General features: G+C 59.0%; 1 protein-coding gene and 1 pseudogene across 3 annotated transcripts in view; one reads left to right on the top strand and one right to left on the bottom strand.

Moving 5' to 3' along the window:
- SH3BP2 (SH3 domain binding protein 2) overlaps window positions 1-22,856 on the bottom strand; it is a 37,945-nt gene that overhangs the window by 1,307 nt on the left and 13,782 nt on the right. Inside the window, exons 1-11 of one of the 3 annotated variants that reach the window (XM_069496470.1) lie at window positions 17,689-17,771; window positions 9,889-10,028; window positions 8,598-8,700; window positions 6,853-6,970; window positions 6,469-6,539; window positions 5,252-5,340; window positions 4,846-4,914; window positions 2,591-3,245; window positions 873-981; window positions 601-656; window positions 267-348 (exon numbers count right to left, since the gene is read on the bottom strand). In XM_069496470.1, coding sequence (XP_069352571.1) covers window positions 267-348; window positions 601-656; window positions 873-981; window positions 2,591-3,245; window positions 4,846-4,914; window positions 5,252-5,340; window positions 6,469-6,539; window positions 6,853-6,970; window positions 8,598-8,700; window positions 9,889-10,028; window positions 17,689-17,771 — 1,575 coding nt within the window. Of the gene's footprint in view, window positions 1-266; window positions 349-600; window positions 657-872; window positions 982-2,590; window positions 3,246-4,845; window positions 4,915-5,251; window positions 5,341-6,468; window positions 6,540-6,852; window positions 6,971-8,597; window positions 8,701-9,888; window positions 10,029-11,657; window positions 11,810-17,688; window positions 17,772-22,856 lie in introns of those variants that run through there. The other 2 variants (XM_069496469.1, XM_069496471.1) reach the window with 2 other exon arrangements.
- On the top strand, window positions 20,738-21,171 carry LOC138400932 (small ribosomal subunit protein uS8-like; annotated as a pseudogene).

The raw sequence follows: 22,856 nt of genomic DNA, 5'->3' as shown, positions 1-22,856 counted from the left end.
AGTCCGGGGCCCCAGCCCTTCCCTCCCCCACTCTCGCACCCCTGCTGGGAGCTGGCCATAATTGCCCCCAGCTTGCAGGTGGTATTCAGAGAACAGATGGGGGTGCTACCAGGCAGGACAGAACTCAGCTGAGATGCCAAGCAAGAAACTGCATGTGGCAGTGATCCATGAACTAAAGCCCTGGGCCCACTGTCACTTGGGTGTGGGGAGAGCCCGAGGGCCCACCGCGACGGAGCGGTCACCAGCACATCTTCCCGGGTGCCTACCTTCCCCGACTTGGTGGAGGAGTTCCGGATGCAGTAGAGTCCGTCCTGGGGCTCTCCCTGCGGGCTTGTAGCTTTGAATAGCCTAAAATAAGACAGCTGACAGTGAGTCCTCCTCAGGCGGCTCTCACAGGGACCCTCCAGCCCCACTCCCATAGCTCACTCCCACAGTCACCCCAGGGTGACGTGGGAGCAGGACAGAGCTGACGGTTTCCCCTGCACTCAGGGCCATGTACTTGTGCCAGCAACTACCCAACACCGCAGCGAGTAAGGGGACAGAGAAGCAGGAAGACAGGGTACAGCAGGGGACCCAGCAATTCAAGGGCTCTGTGCTGACCTTTCCACTTCGCAGGATTCTGTGGTGTTGACAAAGACTGAGCTGGGCAGCGGCACCTGTAAGAGGCTGACAGTGGTCAGTGTCAAGGTCTGAGTGACCCACCCACACCGCCACTCCCTGACAGCTGCCCCCTGCACTAGGATCCAGGGCTGTGCACGGTGTTCCATGGCCCGTGGCTCCAGGGTTCTGGGCTCTTTGCTCAGGATGGGCCACCCTGGCCTACAGCCCCCCTACCACCGCACACCCGCTGGCTGGGTGGGATCTGAGCTTGCCTTCTCATAGTCCTCATCTGAGTCCTCCTGGCCCACATCGGCCTGCGAGGGTTGCCGGGGTTTTTCGAAGGAAAAGCTCCTGAAACTCTGCCCATCTGGGGGTGATCGCCTGGGTGGGGAGAGAGGAAGACGAGACCACACCACTGTCAGACAGGGACGGGCCACCCTCTGCTGCCCTCCACATGACCGTGCCAAGCTCAGGATCATAATCCATGGGGTCTGCCCGCTGCAGCCCCAGTGACTATAGAGGCCGGGGACAACAGGCTCCAAGAGGCCTGTACTGACTGCCCTAGGCTAGCCAGACTGGCCCAAGGCCTGAAGTCCAAGTCAGGGGTTAGGGCTGCCATGGATGCTGGTGAGGAGGGTCCACACTCAGGGGTCATCACGTGCTAGACAAGTGCTCTGTGTGCTCTTGGGAAACGGGGTCTCAGCCCAGGCTCTGCTGCTGACTGGCCTTGCCATCTTGGCCAAATTACAGCCCTCTCAGAGCCACAGGTGAGTGGATGAAGTGAATAGGATGGACAACGCGATCTGACCCAAGGGACACCTGCAAGAGAGCCCTGCACACCTCACACACGTGGCCAGGAGATCCTGCCCAGCCAAACTTCCAGTGCTTCAGGGAGGACTAAAGGAGGCCACATGTGGCACAAGCCCACACTGGGATGGGCGGCTGGCCTGTGGGTAAGGCTGAGCCCTGGACCACAGCCCCTGCACACGCGACTCTGCAGCTCACAGATCCAGGTCACGGGAAAACAACCAACTACTGAGTATCTGTACCTTTGTGGCCCCTTGTGAACTAGAACTACGAGCATAGCAAGGGGTTCTCCCAGGCACTTCCCCATAGGCAGCAGGGGGCTCAGAGATGTTAACAGAGCCCTGGGGAGAAGGGTGCCATGGTCAAGGGCGTTTAGGGAGCGCCAGGTCAGCATAAGCATGAGAAACCTGCCCCTGGGGCTCCCAGGGCCTTCACCTGCCAAGAGAGGCACGAAGCCCACCTCCTGTCACAGACCCTTTGACCACAGGCCACTGGTATGGGCAACTGTGGGAGTAAGGGACACACACTGCTTTCCTGGCACTTCCCAGCAATAAAGCAGAAAGCATCTCAAGCAGCCTCAGGGCCTAGTCCCGGACATGCTCTGCATCCCCAGTCAGGAAAGGCACAAAGGCAGCTTGGGTGGCTCCAGAGCCAGGAGTCATCCCAGAGTCCCAGGCAGTACTGGGAAGAACCTGCACTGGGTCCTTGGTCAGGAGGGCTTGCAGAGGCAAGCTGGCTCAGGGCAGCTCACAGCCTGAGCTCCCAGGGCAGGCAGTCAGCCCTGCAGGCCCCTCACCTGACCCCAGAGCACCCTCACATTGCACAGCAGTAGCTCTGGGAGGCCTGCATCCCTAAGGCCACACTGACCACTGCCCCCGAGGTGACCACTGGCTCCAGGCCCACTGCCCACAGGCTGGACATTTCTCAAGGGCAGGGTTGGACGCTACCTGCACCCCTGGAAGGGGCCTGCTGACTGGCTCTATTGACCAGATATGGGGGTGGCCATTCCACCTAGGCAGGCTGGGGTGATCAGGAAACCTGCCTACCCCTATACCTGCCACCCCATCATGGGCTCAGAGTGCCAGGGACAAGGGGGGACAGGGTGCCAGCTGGAGGCCAGGCCAGGTCAGCGAAGGCTCCCGGTGGCTGGGAGGCAGGGGTGCTGGCTGCAGCACAGACTCACTGGAGGTGGGGGAGCGGCGGCTTCTCTGGCCTGGGTAGCACTGAGGGCCGAGCTGTGGCCTCAGGCATGGGCAGCTTCAGTGCAGGAAGCCTGGGGGCCACGGGGGGCAGAAAGAGTCCAGGCCTTGCTGCCTCCCTTGGGGGGTCCTCTTCAGCTGGCTTCAAGAACTTGGGCTTGTTGGCCGGCACAGGTGGGGGCTCAGACATGGGTGGCCCCCGGGGGGACAGGTGAAAGGACTTGAGTTTGTCACAGTTCCTGGAGGTGGCAGCAGCCATGGTGGCAGAACTGGAAGCAGAGCTAGCCCCATGGCCAGGGGTCCAGGGCTCCTGGCTGGGGCTAGCACTCTCTCGGAAGAAAGGGGGCTTCCGAAGGCCGGGAGCAGCAGGCACACTGCCCAGTGGGGGGTCGCTCATCCTTCGGGAGGTAGCGGGCACCCTGAGGGCAGGCTCTGCCCGCCTCAGGCCCATCGGGTCCCTCTTGGAGTCCTCAGGGACCAGGCTGGAATCTGGGAGGCCATGCTTGGGGGGCACAGGTGGCAGCAGGGGGCTGGAGCCCTTGGAGATGAAGGAGTGGGCTCGGGGCATGTCGGAGAAGGCTGGCTTCCTCGGCACAGGCACTGGGGGAGGTGGGTAGGCCGGCGGATGGGTCAGGGCGTCTGCAGAGCAAAGAGACCCGTGTTGGAACCACTCGATGGAGACTGGACCCAGTCCACCCCTGTCAGCAGCCGGCCCACCAGGTGTGCAACCCCTCGCAGCCCCCTGGGTCCCAGACTGCCTACCACCACCTGGCCCTCCCCTCCATCCTCCACACAGCAGTCCACAGAAGCTTCCTGAAGCCTAGACGTCACACGAGGAGCCACAGGGTTACCAGAGGTGGAAGTGGAAGAGACGGCAGAGTCAAGGACGCCCAGGCCTGGCCGCACAAGGGGAAGGGAGGAACTCCCGAGGGAAGGGGAGGAGATGGGCCAGTCGGGAGGAAGATGAACATCTGTGTTTGTTCATAACAAGTTTAAAATGCTGTGAGACGCCCAGGGGACGCCACGTGGACTGTCAGGGCTGTGAGTCCAGGGTTTAGAAGTCCCGGCTGGACGTGTGAGTCAGTTGGCAGCCGGTAGATGACCCCAGCTGTTAGCCAGGGAGTGAGGGAGGGGAGGCCTGAGCTCTGGGACGGCCCTGGTCCTGGGGTGGGCATCCCTCAAGGGGCCAGCACAGGGGTGGAGGAGGCGGGGGCACAGGATGCCTGGAGTGGGGTGGGTGAGGAGCGGATGGCCACCAGACCAGGGGCAGCTTGGGTGCTGTGCTCAGGATCTGGGAGTGGGGAGGCCACTGGGGCCATGGATGAGAGACGTTTAGGGGAGGGGAGGGGATGGGAAGGCCGGACTGCAGGGGTCCAGAGGGAGAGTCAAGCTCACCAGGGCCAGGTGGGCCAAGCTCAGGTGTGAGGTGGGAACCTGTGCAGGCCACGGGCAGGGGCAGATGTGGCAATCACTGGCAAGACGGGGCTCTGCATGAGAGGGAAACTGAGGCAAATGGCCCACATGTCCTGGTGGGCTGAAGGCCTGTTGGTGCTGGGGCCCCAGATGGAAAGAGCAGCAGCAGAGGGCTGGACACGGGGCCTGCAACTAGGAGGGGACAGGTAGTGGAGAGCAGGACATGGGGTGGGGGCCAAGGTGGGCAGAGGCCAGGTCAGTGGGGACAAGAGGCCGAGGACCGGGAGGCCGGGCGGAGGATGAAGGGAAGCCTGACTGTGGATCATCCAAGACACAGTAAAACGGACAACATGAGAAGACTGGAGAGACAGGGGCAGGGAGGAGACAGAGGGGGACAGCGACATACACTCCTCGCCTAGCCCTGCACTCCCCTGTCACCCTGTGTGACTGCCATGTTGCAGGAGTTGGGGCGGACACTAGGGCCTTGATGGCAGCTTGGGCTGCAGCTGTCTCCATGGAGAGGTGGTGGCCAAGGGACAAGGACTGGCCCTGGACCCACCCACTTCTCAATACCCCTACTTCCCCACTCTCAGCCCCAGGGCCACCCTGGCTCCACCTGCCACTATCTCCACCCCTCCCCCTCCACCCTGGGGGTGGGGGAGCAGTTGAGCAGAGCCGGCCAGCGCCTGCCTCTTCTGCTCTGATCCGCGTAATACCCAGGCCACAGCAGGGAAACTGAGGCCACCCAGACAGTGATTGGGTAGGCAACCCAAACCTGGGAGGGGCTCTCCACATACCAAGAGCTCCCGCGTCCCCGCCCACCTACCCTCGGGCTTCATGGGCTCAGGGGAGTCAGGCTCCATGTACGAGTCATCCTCATCATCGTGCTCATAGTCTGCATGGGAGGGACAGAGGGTGAGACTCAAGGTAGCCCAGGCCCAGCTGCACGCAGGGTGGGACAGCAGGGCTGTGCCGTGGAACAATGCTCCGATCACAGGGTTGAGGGTCCGGGAGGCAAGAGCCAAAGACGAGGTGGGCAGGATGTGAACCCAAAACCAAGCTGCCAGAGGCCAGAGGCTGGAGAAGCCACCATCACTCTACCAAAGGGACAGAGCAACGGCACAGCTAAACATGCCTCCCTCTCCTCTGCAGGAGCCCACAAGGAGCACTGGGCCTGTCACTATCGGCAGCCTGATGTGGAGAGGCGGAGGAGCAGTGGAGAAAGGCCTCACCTTCGTTGTCCGTGGGGTATGGAGAGAGGCTGATGTCCACAGGCCGCTCCACTGCACCATAGAAGCTGTCTGTGTCGGAGCTGGAGTCACTGCAATGCAGGGAGTGGGCAGCGGGCAGGCAGTGAGCACCAAGCCTGGGAGGTCCCTTGGCACTGACACACTGATGCACGTGCACACACGTCTACTCTGACACACAGATGTGCACGTGCACACAGAGACACACAGGCACACACGGTGACACACACAGATGTGGACACACAGACATGGACACAGACACATAAACATAGAAACACAAAGACACACGCAGTCATACAGACACACAGACATACAGATACACAGATAAAACACAGAGACAATGACAAGCACACACATGAACACAGACATACATAGAACAACACACGGACACACACACACACACACACACACACACTGTTACAAGCACAGACGCAGGGACTGGAGGCTGTGGTGCCTCCACTGGGTGCTTCCTTCCCTCCTGGCTGTGGTTCTGGCCACAAGTGTGGCCCTGGACTGGCCAGAGGCCTCAGGGCTGGGCCCACATCTTCACCTGCTCCTGCCTGAAGGGGCTTAGTCAACTGGGCCGGCCTATGGGAGCCCGGCTAGAACTGAGGGCCAGGAGCTCTGGGGCTCAGGGAGGGCCCTGCAGAGCAGCCTTGGGTGCGCCCAGCCCTCTCTGGGCCTTGGGCTCCTCATCTATGAAAGAACAGGATAGTTTGTTCCTGTCCAAATGGCCTCTGAGATGGACAGTTCCAGCTCAGAGAGCCCTGCTGCTTGCTGGGCTACCTCACGGATGAGGTTGCCGAGACACGGATTGACTGAGCCGGCTTCCTGGGAGATTTCGGCCTCACCCCAGAGTGAGCCCGGTGGACATCAGGGGCAGGGGAAGCCAGAAACTCTGAGCTGCTGCAAATGCTGGGCTTCCTGGGTGGGAGAGGTAAAGACACGTGACATGACCCCCCAACAGGAACTACCAATCCCTGTGACAGAAACAGACGGCAAGGCGGAGCTGGAGAGGACAGATGGGAACAGAAGGATGGTACGCATGCAAACCTCACACACACAGAGCACGCCTGGCACCTCCAGAAAACTCCAAGGAGGGGGATCTGGGCCAAGCCCCAGGGTCTGGGAGGAGGATACCTGTGTCAAGCCCAGGAGCTCTAGGGACCCCCCTGCCCCATCCGCCATACCCCAGGACCCACCTGGTGTCCAGGGACAGCTCCTTCTTCTCGTGGAAGTGGCCAATCTCCCTGCGCAGCAAGGCCATCCAGCTCTGTGGGACAGCCGGGGCAGCCGTGGACATGGTGCCACCAGGGTGGCACCTCTCATACCTCCCCCCTCGATGTCCCGGCTACTCTGCAGTGACCACCAAGGCTGGGAACGCTGACTGGGTCAGCTCAGGTGGTATGACTCAGCACAGCCTGGCCCTCCTGGGGCTGTGGCTGCACCTGAACCACTTGGGGGGCCCCCCAGGTCAGCACATTCTGTGTGGCACTGGTTCCAGGCCCTGGGCATGGGGATGGGGGCTGCGGGCCGGCACCCATCCAGCTGCCCACACCCAGCCACGTCTCCCCGCCCCCCCTCACCTTGCGCTCATCCTCAGAGGAGGCTGAGAAGAACCACGTGCGGTGCTTCTTGCTGATGTGGACGATCTTGAAGGGAAAAACATTGCTGGATGTCGTCTCCTCAGCTGCCCGCATCACCCTGAAGGCACAGCACCAGCGGTCAGCACCTGGTCCACAGCCGTAGGGATAGCCTCACCTGGTCCCCTGCCTGGACGGGTCTGGGTATACAGCACCATGCCCCAAGGAACATGGCACATCTGGATGGTCCCTGCTTACATGTCCTAGGTGGAGGGTCTCATGCCCAGGCAGATGGGAGAGTGGGTGCAGGCAGGGAGCTGACAGAGGGGTGCTGGGCGCTGGGAGGGCCTCCTGGGAGCAGCAAGGCATGGGAGATGAGGACATCACCCTCAATGCCCACCAGTGCCGCTTTACATGGACACTACCCTCCCACCTCCGGCCTCACGTGGCCCCTGGCCTGCCTATGGAGGGACCCTCCGGGGGTCTGGGCCCTCACTATGCAGCAGCAGCCCTGCGTGCATTTCAGGGAATGACTTGTGACTGCTCTGTGGCCTGCTCATCTGGCCAGGATGTGGGGTTTGCACAGAGACCAGAAAGTTTACTGTGGAGGGATCGCTGCCTGCCCGGCACCTAGGCAGGTGTGCCCATCCCAGGCCCAGCTGGCCCTGATGGGCTGGACAATTACCCAGGGCACAGCTGCATCTACCACTGGGCCCAGTGCTCACGTCATGGCTGGCACACGCTGGAGGCTGGAGCGCAGTGTCTGGGGAAATGGAATAACCCTCCCCAAGGGACCCAAGAGCTTTGATTGACCAGAGCCTGCCTGCCACCCACAAGGCCCTCAGGATTCCTACCTGCCTTGGCCAGTGCTCTGGGCCAGTTGGGAGTTTTGGCAAGGCTGCCCTATAAGGCTGTGGCCAGAGTGCAAGCCAGGTCCCAAAGTATATGTGAGGGTCCTGGTCCCACTGCCAATACCATGTGACCCTTGGTTCCTCACGGGCAGGAGGGGCTGGGCCCGTAAGGGGTGTAAGAGATGCAGACTAATGCTGCAGCGTGCAGGGTCCAAGTGGTACAACCCCTAGAACCATAGCCAAGAGCCAGCACCTAAACCCTGCTCCGTGGGCCCCAAGGGGCTCATAGGCCCACGTGCACCAGCATGCCCCATCCCATCTAGAGGGCTCGGGCCACTGCCACCTGCCATTAGTCCAGAAGGCCTCAAGGGCAGATTTGAGGCCCCTCACTGGATGGAGGGCAGCCCATGGCACATGTAAAGCAGGCAACTGGCCCCCAGCCTGGAGGTCCCTGGAGCCAGGGGCAGGGCCAAGTTTAGGACAGGGCCTAGGTTGGCTGGGCTCTTGGTTCCCTGGAAAGAGGCTACAGTGGGTGAAGGGGCAGGGCAGGGCAGGGAGGAGGGACACAGAAGTCACTGGGCCATGGCTGAGTGGAGACTCCGGAGAGCAGGCCCTCAGGACTTGTCCATGAAGCCACAGGAAGCCCCCAGCCTCACCCCCAGGTCCTCAGCAAAAGCCTGGAGCAGAATGTGAGAAGAGGGAGAGGTATCATGGAGGTTGGGCCATTGGCGTGGCAGAGGCCGCGCACAGCCTGGGGTGGGGGACAAAGGCCATTTTGAAAAGCCTGGACCATCCTTGGGTGAGACTGAGGGGTGGGCCCAGCCAGAGCTGTCGGCGGGGCTGACAGGACAGCCGGCTGGCCGTGGGGTCAGGTCAGCAGGCCGGATGGGCACTCACCGGTTATAGCCACTCAATGAGAAGGCGCCCTGTGGGGAGGCTGATGTGCTGCTCTTGAAGTAGTAGATGCATCGCTTGTGGATGATGACAAAGCGCAGGGGCCCTGCGGGAGCGTGGCAAGACAGGGCTAAGCTGCCAGGGGCCAGTGGGCAGATCCCATTCTAAGGACCCTCCCCAGAGGCCCTGGGCAACTTGGAGCCAGGCCTCCTGCCTCTGAGCCCTGCTGAACGGAAGAACAGGGGCTGGGCTGGCTGCCCCTCCCCAGGAATCTACTCTGGGGGCAAATACAGACAAGTTCACGAGCATGCTGGCCAACCCCAGAGCACCACTTCAGGGCAGACCTGGCCACCCACAAGTTTGGGGGGCTGTGTGGAGGAAGGACAGAGCCAGAGCCAGAGCCAGAGCCCAGGAAGGCCACAGCTGTCTTGCTGGGTGCCATGGGAAGCTGGGGACTCCCTGGACCCCAGAGCTAGAGAGAGAGGCTAAGGAGCCCAGAGAGCTTGCCAATGAGAGCCACTGATATAGAGCCCCCACTAGGTGGGGAGTTACACTGAGAGCCCCACACTCTCCTGCCCAGCCCCAAGCGGCCCCTCCAGGTCTTGTGGGCAGGTCAGTTGTAGCCTTCCATGGAGGCTCCCAGCACAAAGAGACCAGCCTACCCAGTGCCCATACAGAAACTGAACACCTCAACCAGGAGGCCCAGGGAGTCCCTGGCAGAGAGCACTGCCAGGGCAAAGGCATGCAGCACCCACTGCCCAGGCCCTAATGCTCTTTGGCCATCAGTGTCTCCACACTTGGGCATCTCCCAGGCCTGAGAGCTCCCCAGACTGCTGTCCTAGGGGCCAGAGCCCAGGTCTCATACAACCCCAGAGGTCCAGCACTCAGCCAGGTCTCAACTTGGGCCGAATGTCCAAGGAACTCTCTGAACACCCACAGATGAGGCGACAGCAGCACCAAGGGCCAGACCTAGCAAGCCACCCAAGGTACCCTGGTCCTGGCTGCAGGCTGAAGACCCTGTGGCCAGCTGGCCAGCACCTTGCACTAAACGCCTTTCCTGTCTCTTTGCCAGCTGCACCACCTGGACTCTGCCAGTCCTGGGGGCTGGGGAGGCCGATCTCAAGTCCCCATGAGGGGCCAGCTGCCAGACAGGGAAAGGAAAGTCCAGAGGCCCACTGTGTGAGGAAGGAGAGGCTCAGATAGACTGCTTATTTGCCCAAGGAGCAATCAGGGCTCAGCTCCGCCCCATGTCCTCCCACTGTGCCCCCCCCCCCCCGCCACCCAGGGGACTCACATTTGAGCAGCTGCAGCTGGGTACCACCCTTCTTGTGCAGGTATCCAGCTTTGGCCACACCCCCAGGCATGGTTAGCAGATTCTGGGCACCAATGGCCTTCATGGGGACAGGCCAGTGCATCTCCTCAGCCGCCATGAAGCTGTGATAAAAGAGAAAGGGACATGGCTCAGCCAGGGCTGGGGGACAGGAGACAGCTTAGCTGGGGCACTTGCAGGAACACTGCCAAGATCCAAGAGACAGCATGGAGGGTAAGGCAATGAAGGACGAGAAAACCCCTTTTCTGAAGGCCTCAGGCTTCCAAGTGGGCCCCCGGGAAGACAGGGCCACCTGGTCTATTCGGTCAGCCCCTGGTCCATGAAGCCACACACCTGGCCTTCATGGAACCTGAGGGCTAAGCATGTCCTTTATCCTCCCTGGTTCATTCAGCCCACACCTACTGAGCACAAGGCCCGGTCGGGGCTGAGGTGCAGGGATGAATGAACCCAGGAACCCAGCCCAGTAAGGCAGGCCTTAGGCCATAACCACCCCAAGCTCCAGTGTTAGGTGAGCCTATAATGGAGCCTGCCCTAGACAGGAAGCAGGAAAGTAGATAGCCAAGAGCCTCCAGTTTCCTGGTCAAACAACCTGGGCTCACGTGGCTCAGCTTTCTGGACGATCCCTAGGCCTTAGTTGCTGGAGGACAGAGTGGACCCAGCCCGGCACAAAGCACACCCTCCTCAGCAGAGGCTGGGACCACCATTTGGTGGATGGGCTGGTGTCCACCCCATCTGCCTGGAGCATCACTCACCTATCCTGCTTGAGCCCCTGCGGGAACTATAGCCCATGATCACTGGTGACTGCCTTGGGGTTGACCCAAGCCCACGGGACGCAACATCCCAAGCCCTGGCATCAGGCCCTGCCCCCTACTCATGCTCCAGCTGTCCGTCTTGAAATTGGCCAGGCTATTTCGCACTTCCACCGATCCCTGGAACGACCTCCACCTCTCCCCAGGCAGAGAATCCCTACTCATCCTTCGAGACCCACATTAAGAATTCCCTCTTCTGTGAGGCGTTCCAAGTGCCCAGTTACACTGTCTGCCACCTGTGGTCCCGCTAAACGGTACCGCCGCCTGCCCCCCCCCCCCATACACACACCCTGTACTGTTTTGTCTGTACCTGCCCCACCCTGGACAGGTCCTGCTGGGGCCCTAGGGGAGTTGGATGACAGTAGGCATGGAGCAGCTAGGACCAGACCCAGAGGACCAGTCCGGCTGGGACTTGTCCCACTACAGCTCCAACCCCAAAACACATGTAAGGAAAACTACTCCCTGCTCTTAGCAAACCAGCAGCTTCCATGAAATGTCCAAGAGAGAGATTACTGCCTCGGAAGACCCAGGCTGCCTTCTGCCCACTCTACCTGGGTGACTCCACAGCGGCCCATCTGCACATAAATCCAACCCTCCTGGGACGGCCTCCTGGTACAGGGTGCCCAACAATAGGGCTTGGAACAAAGGCACGGACACACGCCTGCCCACCCGGCCCAGCCCCCGACAGAGCCCCGCAGTGGGGAGGAGAGGGTGCCGGGTGCCCACGCCCAGACACGGAGAGGTGCTGGTAGAAGGACGAGCCCCGCGCCCGGCCATGAGCCCCAAGACCCGCCCGCCTTTGTTCCCGCAGGAAGCGCGCGAGCATCGCCCGGGGTTCCCGGTCCGGGTCCGGGGTCGCGGTCCAGTGGTTTACGGCCCAGGTCTGAGCCCGGGACCGGGGCCGGGGGTCCGGGCGGTACTCACGGGGTCCACGCCGGCTTCCCGAGGGCGGCCCGCGGCCGCCTCCCCTGCGCGCACCGACACAGCCCCGGGCCGGTTCCTCCGGCCGCCGCCTCGTCCCCCGCGCCCACCTCCCATCGGCCCCAGCAGCGCGGTCGGGGCCCGGAGCCCGCCATGCCCGCCGCGCCCTCGCCCCGCGCCCGCGCCCCAGGCCGGGTGGCCGCCGGCTCCGCCCCTCGTAGGCGGGGACGGGCAGGTGAGGACTCCCGGGCCCGTCTTCCCGCCCCGCGCCGCGGGTCAGCCTGAGCCAGGCGCCCCCTCCGCCCCTTCCGGGCCTCAGTGTCCCCACCTGCTACACCGAGGGTGGTGGGGGCCGCTGGGGACGGAAGCTGCCGAATATCAGTGCAGCCCGGAATCAAGAAGCCTTCCATGCAGAGGAGGGTCCAGGCGTCATCCCCCAACACCTGAGTCCAGGCCCCAATCCCACCAGCCACCCTGCAGGGAGCTCCCGTGGAAAAGTTGTTTTTCCATCAGGTCTCAGTATGTGCCTCTATAAAATGGCACCCTGCCTCTGAGGGCTGTATGGGGTTGACAGAGTTCTGGCTGGCCCAATGCCCCCACCTCTTCTTACCCACCCACCCCCACTCCCCTTTGCCTGTGTGACTCAGTGCGCCTCCAACCCGGGATTCTCCAAGGAGCAGGGGGTCTGGTCCTCGAAACTCCCACCTGCTTGCCCATGTACAGGCACCTCTCCCAGAAGAGTCCCCCAGGCTGGCCAAAGGCTGGTGAAGGCCCTTGCTGGCCTCCCAGGCACCTGCCTCCTCCATCTCCCACCTGCATACCCGCTACTACTGAGATGAGCCACCTGGGGCAGAAGGCAGCAGGAACGCCCATGGGCCCTGAGGTGGTTGCACTAACTCGTACACTCAGCTGTCCATACTGGGTACCCAGCTCTGTGCTTCAAGTCCTCCTCCACCTCAGGCCAGCTCTCTGAGACTCTTCCGACATCCACCCTTCAAATCTCACCGCAGCCTCCATCCCACCTTTGTGCCTTTGTCCCCAGCACACTTGCCCCTTCCTCCACTGCACCATACCCAGCCCTCCTCCTTCCAGCCACCCTGCCTGTCCTCCTCCACAGTGCTTCTTGGCAGCCCCACCATCTCTCCTCCTCAGGTCTCCCCTGCCTCCAGGGTCTTTCCTCCAGGACACCCCCAACATGCACACCATTCCCATCACTGCTCTGTGCTGAGCCTCTGGGGCCACCTCATGCCCACCTGACCCTTCCTGATATAGCCCCTGTGGACCCTTCTCACACCCTCTCCTCCTGCCCTCGCCCTTCTGTGCACCTGTGCCAGCCAGACCTCATGGCTCCATTACCCAAATCCATGACACAACCACCTCCAGGCCGAAGTCCATGCTGTGTCCACTGTCTACAGCTGCGACTGAACTAACTCAGCCTTCAAAAGTTGGTTTGAAAGAACACCAGTCCTTCACAAACTCTTCCAGAAAATAAAAGAGGAGGGAACTCATTCTGTAAGGCCAGCATTATCCCAATACCAAAACCAGACAAAGACATCACAAGAAAAGAAATACCAATATCCCTTATGGATATAGACATAAACATCCTCAACAAAATACTAACAAACTGAATCTGAATCCAGCAACATATAAAAAGGATTCTACACCAAGATCAAGTGGGATTTATCCAGGAATGCGAAGTTGGTTTAATATTCAAAACTCAATTAATGTAAAACACCATATCATGAACCATCATATCTGTAATCCCAGAACTTTGGGAGGCTCAGGTGGGAGGATTGCTTGAGGCCAGGAGTTCGAGACCAGCGGAAGGAAGAGCAAGACCTTGTCTCTATAAAAAATAGAAAAATTAGCCAGGCATGGTGGTACACGCCTGTAGTCCCAGGTACTCAGGAGACCAAGGCAGGAGGATGGCTTGAGCAGGAATTTGAGGTTGCAGTGAGCTACGACACCACTGCACTTTAGTCCAGGTAACAGAGCGAGACCCTGGTCCCCCCATAAAAAACCCCACCATATCAACAGAATAAAGGACAAAACAACATGATCATCTCAATAGATGAAGAAAAAGCACTTGACAAAATTCAACAATCCTTCATGATTAGAAAACCACTCACAGGAATAAAAGGAAACTTCCTCAACCTGATAAAGGACATCTATGAAAAGCCCACAGTTCACAGTTAACATCATACCTACTGGTAAAAGACTGAAAGCTTTTCCCCCAAGAACAGAAACAAGATAAAGATGTTTGCCCTCCCCACTTCTATTCAACATTGTACTAGAGATTCTGGCTGGAGTAATTAGGCAACAAAAACAAATAAAATTTATCCAGATTGGAAAGAAAGAAGTAAAACTATCCACCGATTAGATGATTTTATATATAGAAAATTCCACGGAGTCCACTAAAAAGGTATTAGAATAAACATGTTCAGCAAGGTGGCAGGATACAAGATCAACACACAAAAATCAATTGTATTTCTATATGCTAGCAACAATCCAAAGATGAATGTAAGAGTTGCTTCAAGTGTTCCTTCTTCCGGGCTCCATACCTGGGCAAGGTTCAGCAGGAGGAGTTGGGGCAGGTTACAGCCCTACCTGTTTCAGCTCAGTGGCCAGGCAGGGGGAGGCCTATGAGCGGGGCTCATTCCCACCTGCCTGCAATCCCACTGTGGGTAGAATGAAGGCTCCTAGGAGGCCACTGACTGACCTTGGGTGGGGAGGGCAGGTGGTGACAAGGCCAGCCAGGTTGTGCTCCACCTTCACTTCCCCTGGGAATGTCCTCACTTCAGGCACAGACACTGACACTCCCAGCCCATCTCCAGAGGATGGGCTGTCCAAGGGGAAGTGCATCCCTGCTGCCCCAACCTCCTCCACCCAACCTGGCCCTGCCTTGCACCAGTGGGTGGCACCTGTCCAGAAGCCCAGCGCCAGGCCAGTCTGAGCAGAAAGGGGAAGTGGCAGCAGAGGGTGAGGGTGATGACAGGCCACAGTGGCCGTGGTGACCATGCAGCTCTTGGGGAATTTCAGCCCAGCTTTCAGACTGCAGCCCCACCTGTGCCTGGGAAAGCCGAGGGGCATCCCTGAGGGGGACCCACACACCTGGCTGGCCTGGCCTCCACATTTACTCCTTGGCTATCCCCCTCGGTGCCCACAGTACTGCCTCAACCACAGCACCAGGTACCCGATGGTCAAATTCTATTTGTTCACCCCAGGGGGCTCCACAGCCCTTCGTGTCAGCTCGCTGGGAGATCTCAGTCCCCTATTCTGTAGAGGCAGGCACCCCTGTGGGAACCTGTCACCGTGTGGCTGTGAGGGAGAGTGCCTAACACTTAGGTTCAAATCCCACTCGGGGCACTGTAGGAGGCTGAGGCAGGAGGATTGCCAGAGATCAGGAGTTTGAGACCAGCCTGAGCACGTGCAAGACCCTGTCTCTACTAAAAATAGGAAAAATTAGCCAGGCAGACAACTAAAAATAGAAACAAAAAATTAGTCGGGTGTGGTGGTGTGCGCCTGTAGTCCCAGCTACTCGGGAGGCTGGCAGGAGGATCACTTGAGCCCAGGAGTTGGAGGTTGCTGTGAGCTAGGCTGATGCCACAGCACTTTAGTCTGGGCAACAGAGCAAGACTTTGTCTCAAAAAAAAAAATAAATAAATAATTTTTAAAAAACCAAATCCCACTCGGGGCCCTTCCTCAGCTGAGCCCCACTTCCTCCAGCGTCCACTCCTCAGAGGCCCCTGACACCCCGGCACTGCCCGGGCAGCTGCCGTCTGGGCAAGACTCTGGAGACGCAGGTCAATGTTGGGGCAGAGCTGGTGGTGGCTGCCGGGCTCTGTGAGCCCTTCCAGAAGGTGTGTGAGCCTTATGTGTGTGCACAGGTGTGGACATGCATATGAGCCTGCATATTGTGTGGGTGTGCATGTGTGTGCAGGTTAGGGACAATGGGCAACTGGGACACGCTCTCCAGGGCTCTGTTTCTGTGCTCATCTCCCCACCTTGTCTCAAAATGGGCTCAGGTCACCCCAAGGCCTGAGGCTGCTGGAGTGGGGGTAGGGCAGGCAAGTGAAAACCACTATCCCACAGAGACAGACCGCCCCACTGAGCTCCACTAAGTGCAGGCTCTGTGGCTCCCACCACCCTGGGGCCCTGTGAGCCCCGAGGGGTACGCAGTCATGGCCTGTGCAGGCCGGCATGCACTGCGGCTCCACATACCCAGTTAACGTACTGACAGTGCACTTGCACAGGACAAGCACAAGAGCTGCATGGCTCTCATGTGGGAGGTTATATGTGCACACACTAGTGTGTGTGCTCATGAGTGCATGTATGCACACAGGTGTGAGACTGTGTATGAGAGGGGGGTGGGGGCCCTGGAGGGCTGGGCTCCTGCAGGCTCTCCCCCGCCACCTGCAGACATGGCTGAGGTGAGGGAGCCAGCACCTCATGTGACTACAGTGTCAGGAACTTACGGTTACTGGTGACCAGGCCAGCTCTGTCTGTGGGAGCTGCAGAGCAAGGTAGGGCTGGGGGGGTCTCATCAGGGAAAAGACATCAGTTCCCCCCAGCACACTCATTCACCCACTCAAATACGCGCACATTCTCACTCACATGCGCACACACATTCATACATATACATGCACTCATTCTCACATGCACCCACTCACATGTATACTTGTGCATACATGTTTACATACATACACAGACATGTATTTGTTCACACACTCATGTTCTCATACACACATTCATGCATTCACACTCATTCACACAATCACATATATACTCACACACATACACACACATACTTGTTCACACTCATATTCCTATAAATGCAAGACCTGTCATGGGTGGTCCCAGTGCCCTGGGCAGGCAGATGGGCACAGGTCAGAATACTCATCACCACCCAGCCCTGCGTGGGCCCAGTGCCAAGTTCTACCTGACAGCTCACTAAATCTCACAGGGCCCACATGAGCTTGGTGCTTTACTCCTACTTTACAGACTAGGACACTGAGGCCAGAAGAGGCTCGGGACTTGTGCCAAGTGCACTAGGTACTCATCTTGTGGGCCAGGCTCTGTGCTTCTCACTGATCACCCCACACCCAACACCCCGAAGTTCAGACCAAAATCATCCTCACATCACTGATAAAGACACCAAGTGTCAAAGAGACTGAGTAACTCGCCCCCAGGCACACAGACAATAAATGGTGGTGTACTCACCACTACCCGCCCCAGCACAGCCACTTCCCCAGCCTGGCACACAGTGGGCGACTGGTGATGGTGGTGCCATGAACAGGCAGGGCGGCTTCCACAGGGGCCCCTGGGCTGCTCCGCCTCACAATAGCTCATCTGTTCTTCCCTTTCAATTTCCCCTCCTCTTGTTCCTCTTCCCAGAATCATTCTCTCTACAAGAATCAAAGTCAAAATTCTCCTATAAAGGCCCAGCGATGAGCCACGCCAAAGAACCCATTGCTGACCAGGGGCAGGGCTTCGTGAGGCGAACCCCCACCCAGCAGGTCTCTGAGGCCCCTGTGGGCCCTCTGTGCTGTGCCCGGTCCCAGAGCACAGCACTCACCAGGTGAGCAGTGGGGACCTCACGCGGCTCTCTGTCCACACAGCACATGTAAACACACCATGCACAAAGTGTCTGTACACAGGACCCAAATACCAAGGCCACCCCAGGCAGGCTGTGGAATGGGAAGGGCTCACCCAACCTGGGCCCGCACCCCAGCAGGCTGGCCCCCTGCCTCCCTGCCTGCTGCAGGCTGAGCCGCACATGATGGGGACAGGGGGTTCCGGCAGGTCCCTCGCTGGGCTCCCTCCGTGCTTGTCCAGCTCTGAGGTCTCTCAGGCCAGAGAGGGCCCACTCTCCTCAGAGCCTGTCGTTTCTTGAAGGCCCAGGGCCAGGTCCTATGGGCCCCCACTGCCAGCCTTGATAAGGCTGTGGCTCCTGTGTGTCCCCACCCCCAGTGGTCCTACAGGTGCTAGGACAGTGCCACCTCCTGACTCCCAATCCCAGGGCCACCCCACTGACCTGATGGCACTGACCCAACAAATGGTTCTCCTCCTCCCTGGCGACCAGCTGGGGGCAGGTGTCTTGGGGCCCAGGGAAGCCATGCAGCTCAGGGACTGTAGGCCAGGGCCTCAGCCTATATCTCCCAGACAGGAGAGGCTTGCTGCCCCGGGCTGCCCATGCGCTGCCTGCCTCCGTGTGCCCACGGCTCACTCCTGCTCCATCTGGGGCCTGTGGCCACCAGAGCTTCCTCTCTCCTTCCTGTTGCCGGCTCCCTGAGCAGCCCTTCCACTCTGGGAGGTCCTAAAAGCCGCCTGGGGCCCAGGGCCGCCCCTATCAGGGATATTCAGTCAGCTGGGTTTTAGCCCCACCCACCACTGTGGTCAGACCGCCCCGGCTCTCTGGGCTGAAGGGCAAGACCAGCTGTGTCCCCTGGGAGGAAGCTCTCGGCTGCCCCGCCAACCCCCTACCCCCTCTGCATACTTGCTGCTTCCTAGCAAACCAAGAAGCCCCTCACACCCTCCGGCGTTGGGCCCAGCATGAAACCAGAGTGTACGCACCACATGGGGAGCTCACTCCCTCACCAGCATGCTCCTTCCACCAAGCAGACACTGCTGCCCGGCTCCGCCCTCTGAGGCCACACAGAGGGCTGTACCTCTGTGGGTTTTAAGGTGGCCACCTCTGTGCCCTATGACACCAAGGGACTGAGGGACCAGGCCTGAGCCTGGCCCAGGCACTTCTCAATCACCCTCCCCACAAGGCCTTTTTGTGTTCCCCCGTCCACCCCTATACCAGCTCTGCTAACATCTAGCTTGCTAAAGCACATTATGGCCCGAGAGGGCTCCTGTCACTCCCCGGCCGCTGTCTTGGGTCCCACTCAGAATTCCACTCCTCCTGGGCCTGCTCTGTCCCCACCAAGCCCAGTTTCCCTTCCTGCACGGGCCCACAGCTGGACTGGGGAATAGGGACTCCAACACAAGCCGTGGTGTGCTGAGCCCCCCGCACTCCTCCCCTGAGCTTGAGCCTCAAGGTCAGAACTCTCCCAGGGACAAGACCCTCGAGAGGAGGCAGCTGGAGAAAGGAGCTTTCTGGGGCCTGGCGTCACCCTCGTGGCAGGATTTGAGGGTGACAGAAACCACAGACCACAGGGCCCCTGGGAGCTGCAGTGGCCTCATCTTGCCCACCAGGTTTCCCAGGGCACGGCCCCACGCTCCCACCTTTGTCTGTGGCTCTGGCCCAGCAGGCCCTGGACACCAAGCCCCCATGACTGGCCATGCAGGCACCCAGCCGTCCCCTAGGCCTATGTCTCGGGGCCCCTGAAAAGGGTGGCTCCCAGGCTGAGGGAGCTTCTGTCTCCCCAGCTGTGTCCACAACCACAGACCTGCTGCCAAGGGGCCATGCCACCTAGGGGCCTGTTCAGGCTGCAGACCACCCGCTATCTCCTAGACGATGAGGAGCTTGGGATTTTGTGTCTGGGCCCTCCTTAAGGTGGGCACAGCTACCCTGGCCTCCCCCAGCCTGTGCCATGCAAGGGCAGACCATGCCTTCAGCAGAAAGGTGGACACAACAGTCTGACAGACAGACAGATGACACAATGGAGAGGGTTAGAGTGAGCCTCTTCTCGTTTTTGCAGCAGGGTTGAGATAAATAGCAAGTGAGGAACCCCTGGGCCACAGACCAGCCACGACAAGCTGGGGGACAGGTCTCAGATGGAATGTAGGCAGCAAGGAGCCGTGGGGCCCAGAGGGTGCTAGATCGGGAAGGTCTCCCAGAGGACGGGCCCAGGTTTGACGGAGGAGGAAGAGTTTGCTAGAATGGGGGTAGGGTGAGGGAGTCACAGGCAGGACAGGGGCTCATATTGAATCCACAGACAAATAGATGGCCAAGGCCTGGGGAGGTTAGGGGTGCAGATTCAGGGACAAGAACCCACCGGGATAACAACTGGGACATGTCACCCCTTACTAGACAGACAAATGAGACCTGAAGTGGAAGCCAGAGCCAGACCTGCACCTTGCCCTTGCCCCACCACAGGTCAAGGGTCATAAGCGCAGCAGAGGTAGGAGTGAGCAGAGGGCCAGGTGGCCCCCCCGCCCCCCCCCCCCCCCGGCTCCTGGGCCTGGGCCTGGGCCCAACCCCAGGTCCAGCACTGAGAGAGGCTCCAGCCCAGAGGAGAGAAATAGGTTGCACAAGGGGGCCCCGTGGGGGAAGACATGTGGTGTCACCCCAACCCCAGCTTCCCAGAAGGCCCCTCCTCTCTGGGCCTTGGTTTCTCCAAGTGACCTTGCATCTCCTAAGGCAGCAGTTCACCCCCACCTCAAGTAACACTGCCATTCACATTCCTAAAAACAGGATGTTCAGGCCTCCTCACTCAGTAATGGTGACTCCATGACCTTTACTCTGTGCTGGTAACCATGGAGATGACCCACACCTGCACCCGCACAGGTAGATACACGTGGCTAGGATCACCTGCCTTGGGCAGCCCTGGTCTCCCACTCCATCCTCCCCTGCCCCAGGCTGATGCCTCAAATTTCTAGGCTTGGGGACCTCCCACCATGCCAGACACAGGGCCCGTATGAGGGTGGGTGGGAGCCAGCCAGTGGGGCCAGGCAGGGGGCCAAGGGTCAGCCTGAAAAAGAAGAGAGAAGGAGAGCTTTCGCAGGGTTCTGCTCAGGAGCAAGGCTATCTGCAACCAGCCCCCCTGCCCTGGCACTCAGGCCTCACGCCTGCCTCATCTCAGTACTCACAGCTCAAGAGGCTGGTCCTGCCATCATCTGCACTGGAGCAATGAGGAGACTGAGGTTCAGAGATGAGGGCACTCTCTGGGCCAACAGCCAGGGATCAGTGGCATGAGGACAGCAACCTGCTTCCCCGGCACCATGGGCCCCTGCACCCAGCCTGGTGCCTGCTTGCCACCTTCAGGAGCAGCTCAGGCACCAAATGTGCCAAGGAGCATCTGCTGGGCTCAGGGAGGGCGCTGAGCCCAGGGATGGGTGGACAGGCACCCCCACTGGGGAAGATCTCAAGCTGTTAAATAAGATGCTTTGTCTTTCCACCATCTTTCCATGCTGCCATAATGGTGTGCACAAATGTCCTGGCTGATGCTCTTAAGAGCACCAACAATGCTGAAAAGAGAGGCAACCCCAGGTTCTTATAAGGCCGTGCTCCAAAGTCATCATCCGGTTTCTAACTGTGATGATGAAGCATGTTTTGTTTTGTAGGTTACATTGGCGAATTTGAAATAATTGATGATCACGGAGCTGGGAAGATTGTTGTGAACCTCACAGGCAGGTTACACAGTGTGAAGTGATCAGCCCCAGAGTTGATGTGCAACTCAAAGATCTAGAAAAATGGCAGAATAATCTGCTCCCATCTCGCCAGTTTGGTTTCATTGTACTGACAACTTCAGCTGGCATCATGGACCATGAAGAAGCAAGAAAAAAACACACAGGAGGGAAAATTCTGGGATTCTTTTTCTAGGGATGTAATACATACTTATAAGTAAAATGCCTCCATGGAAAAAATAAAATAAAATAAGATGCTTTGCACCAGCCCTTCCCATAGGGCCTGGTCCACCCCACATCCAGCCCTGGGACACACCCCCAGACTCTACCTGACCAGGACCCCTCGACCCCAGCCAGCCTTATGCAACTCACTGTACAATGATGTAGGCTTCGAGGATTCCCACGAGCTCAGTACTGGGCACTGTTTAGTTGGGGCACAGGGAGTGGGTGGCCTGGAAGGTAGGACCCTCCCAGCATCACATGGTATAATGGCCTAATTGTGTCTACATCCTAATCCCCAGAGCCCATGAATGTGACCTTATTTGAAGAAAGGGTCTAAGGATATAATTAAGTTAAGGAGCTCATTCAGGATTAGCCAGGTGGGCCCTAAATCCAATGACAAATGTCCTTATAAGAGACAGAAAGGAGAAGACACACACTGGAAAGGCCATGTGAAGATGGAAAAGAGACTGGAGTGATGTGGCCACAAGCCAAGGGCGCCAAGGAGTGCCAGCCACCACCAGAAGCTGGAAGAGACAAGGAGTGTGGCCCTGTGGACACCTTCTCTTTGGACTTTCGGTCTCCAGAACTGTGAGAAAGTAAATTTCTGTTGGTTTTAGCCCCCCACTCAATGGAAGTTTGTTAGGGCAGCCCCAGGGAAAGAGCCACACAGGACTGACCCAAGTGCTTTCCCAGGATGAACTGCAGCCTTCCACTTAGTCTGACCCCAAGTCCTGGGCATGCCCCGTTGGCGAGTGGCAAGCTCTGCAAGGCCACATCCAGCTGGACACGGCATCCCTGAGCTGGCTTCCCCGTGTGTCCACAGCCTCCTGCAGGCCTGGCTCACCACCACCCAACCCTCTCAAGCACAGGGTCCGCCAGGCTAGCATGCCACACCTGACCACGCCCACTGGGCTTGCTGGCCCCATATCCCAGCCTTTTTTTTTTTCCCTTGAGACAGTCTCACTCTGTTGCCTGGGCTAGAGTGCCGTGGCGTCAGCCTAGCTAACAGCAACCTCAAACTCCTGGGCTCAAGCGATCCTCCTGCCTCAGCCTCCCGAGTAGCTGGAACTACAGGCACATGCCCATGTCTAGATAATTTTTTAATTTTTTATAGATATGGGGTCTTATTATGCTGCTCAGGCTGGTCTCAAACTCCTAGCCTCAAGCAATCCTCTCACCTCAGCCTCTCAAAGTACTAGGATTATAGGTGTGAGGCACTGTGCCCAGCTTCCCTAGAGGATGGAATCATCTAGAACCTTGTCCCATTCTTGGAAATCTCCAAGTCAATGGCATAACCCACAGGCCCAGGTGGGTGTCTCACCCACAGCAGGACCCAGGAAATGGTCAGTGTCATGTCCACACATAGGGCCAGCCCCCCGACATGGCCGTAACCAGCAAATCCCTCAGAGCTCAGAGTGAAGAATTTGTAATTTAGAGCTAATCTGACCCTCAGCAAAGAGTTTTTCAAAGAACTGATGTCAGCAAGGCTGCAGCCAAGGCCCATCCATGCCCCAGGACCTCTGCCTGGTCGGACAAGGTACTAGCCAGCGCTGGGTACACAAGCAAGGTTACTCACTGCAAAATGAAGAGAAGCCGGTGCACTGGGGTCAGCTAGTGTCCCCAGAACACGTGAAATACTAGAGGGACTGCCTAGGGTGGAGGTAGGAGGCAGTTAGGTCACTCCTG

The sequence above is a fragment of the Eulemur rufifrons genome, chromosome 20, assembly GCF_041146395.1.
Source record: "Eulemur rufifrons isolate Redbay chromosome 20, OSU_ERuf_1, whole genome shotgun sequence".
Taxonomy (NCBI): Eukaryota; Metazoa; Chordata; class Mammalia; order Primates; family Lemuridae; genus Eulemur; species Eulemur rufifrons.
Note: the sequence above shows the minus strand (reverse complement) of the source record. Positions and strands in the feature narration are given on the sequence as shown.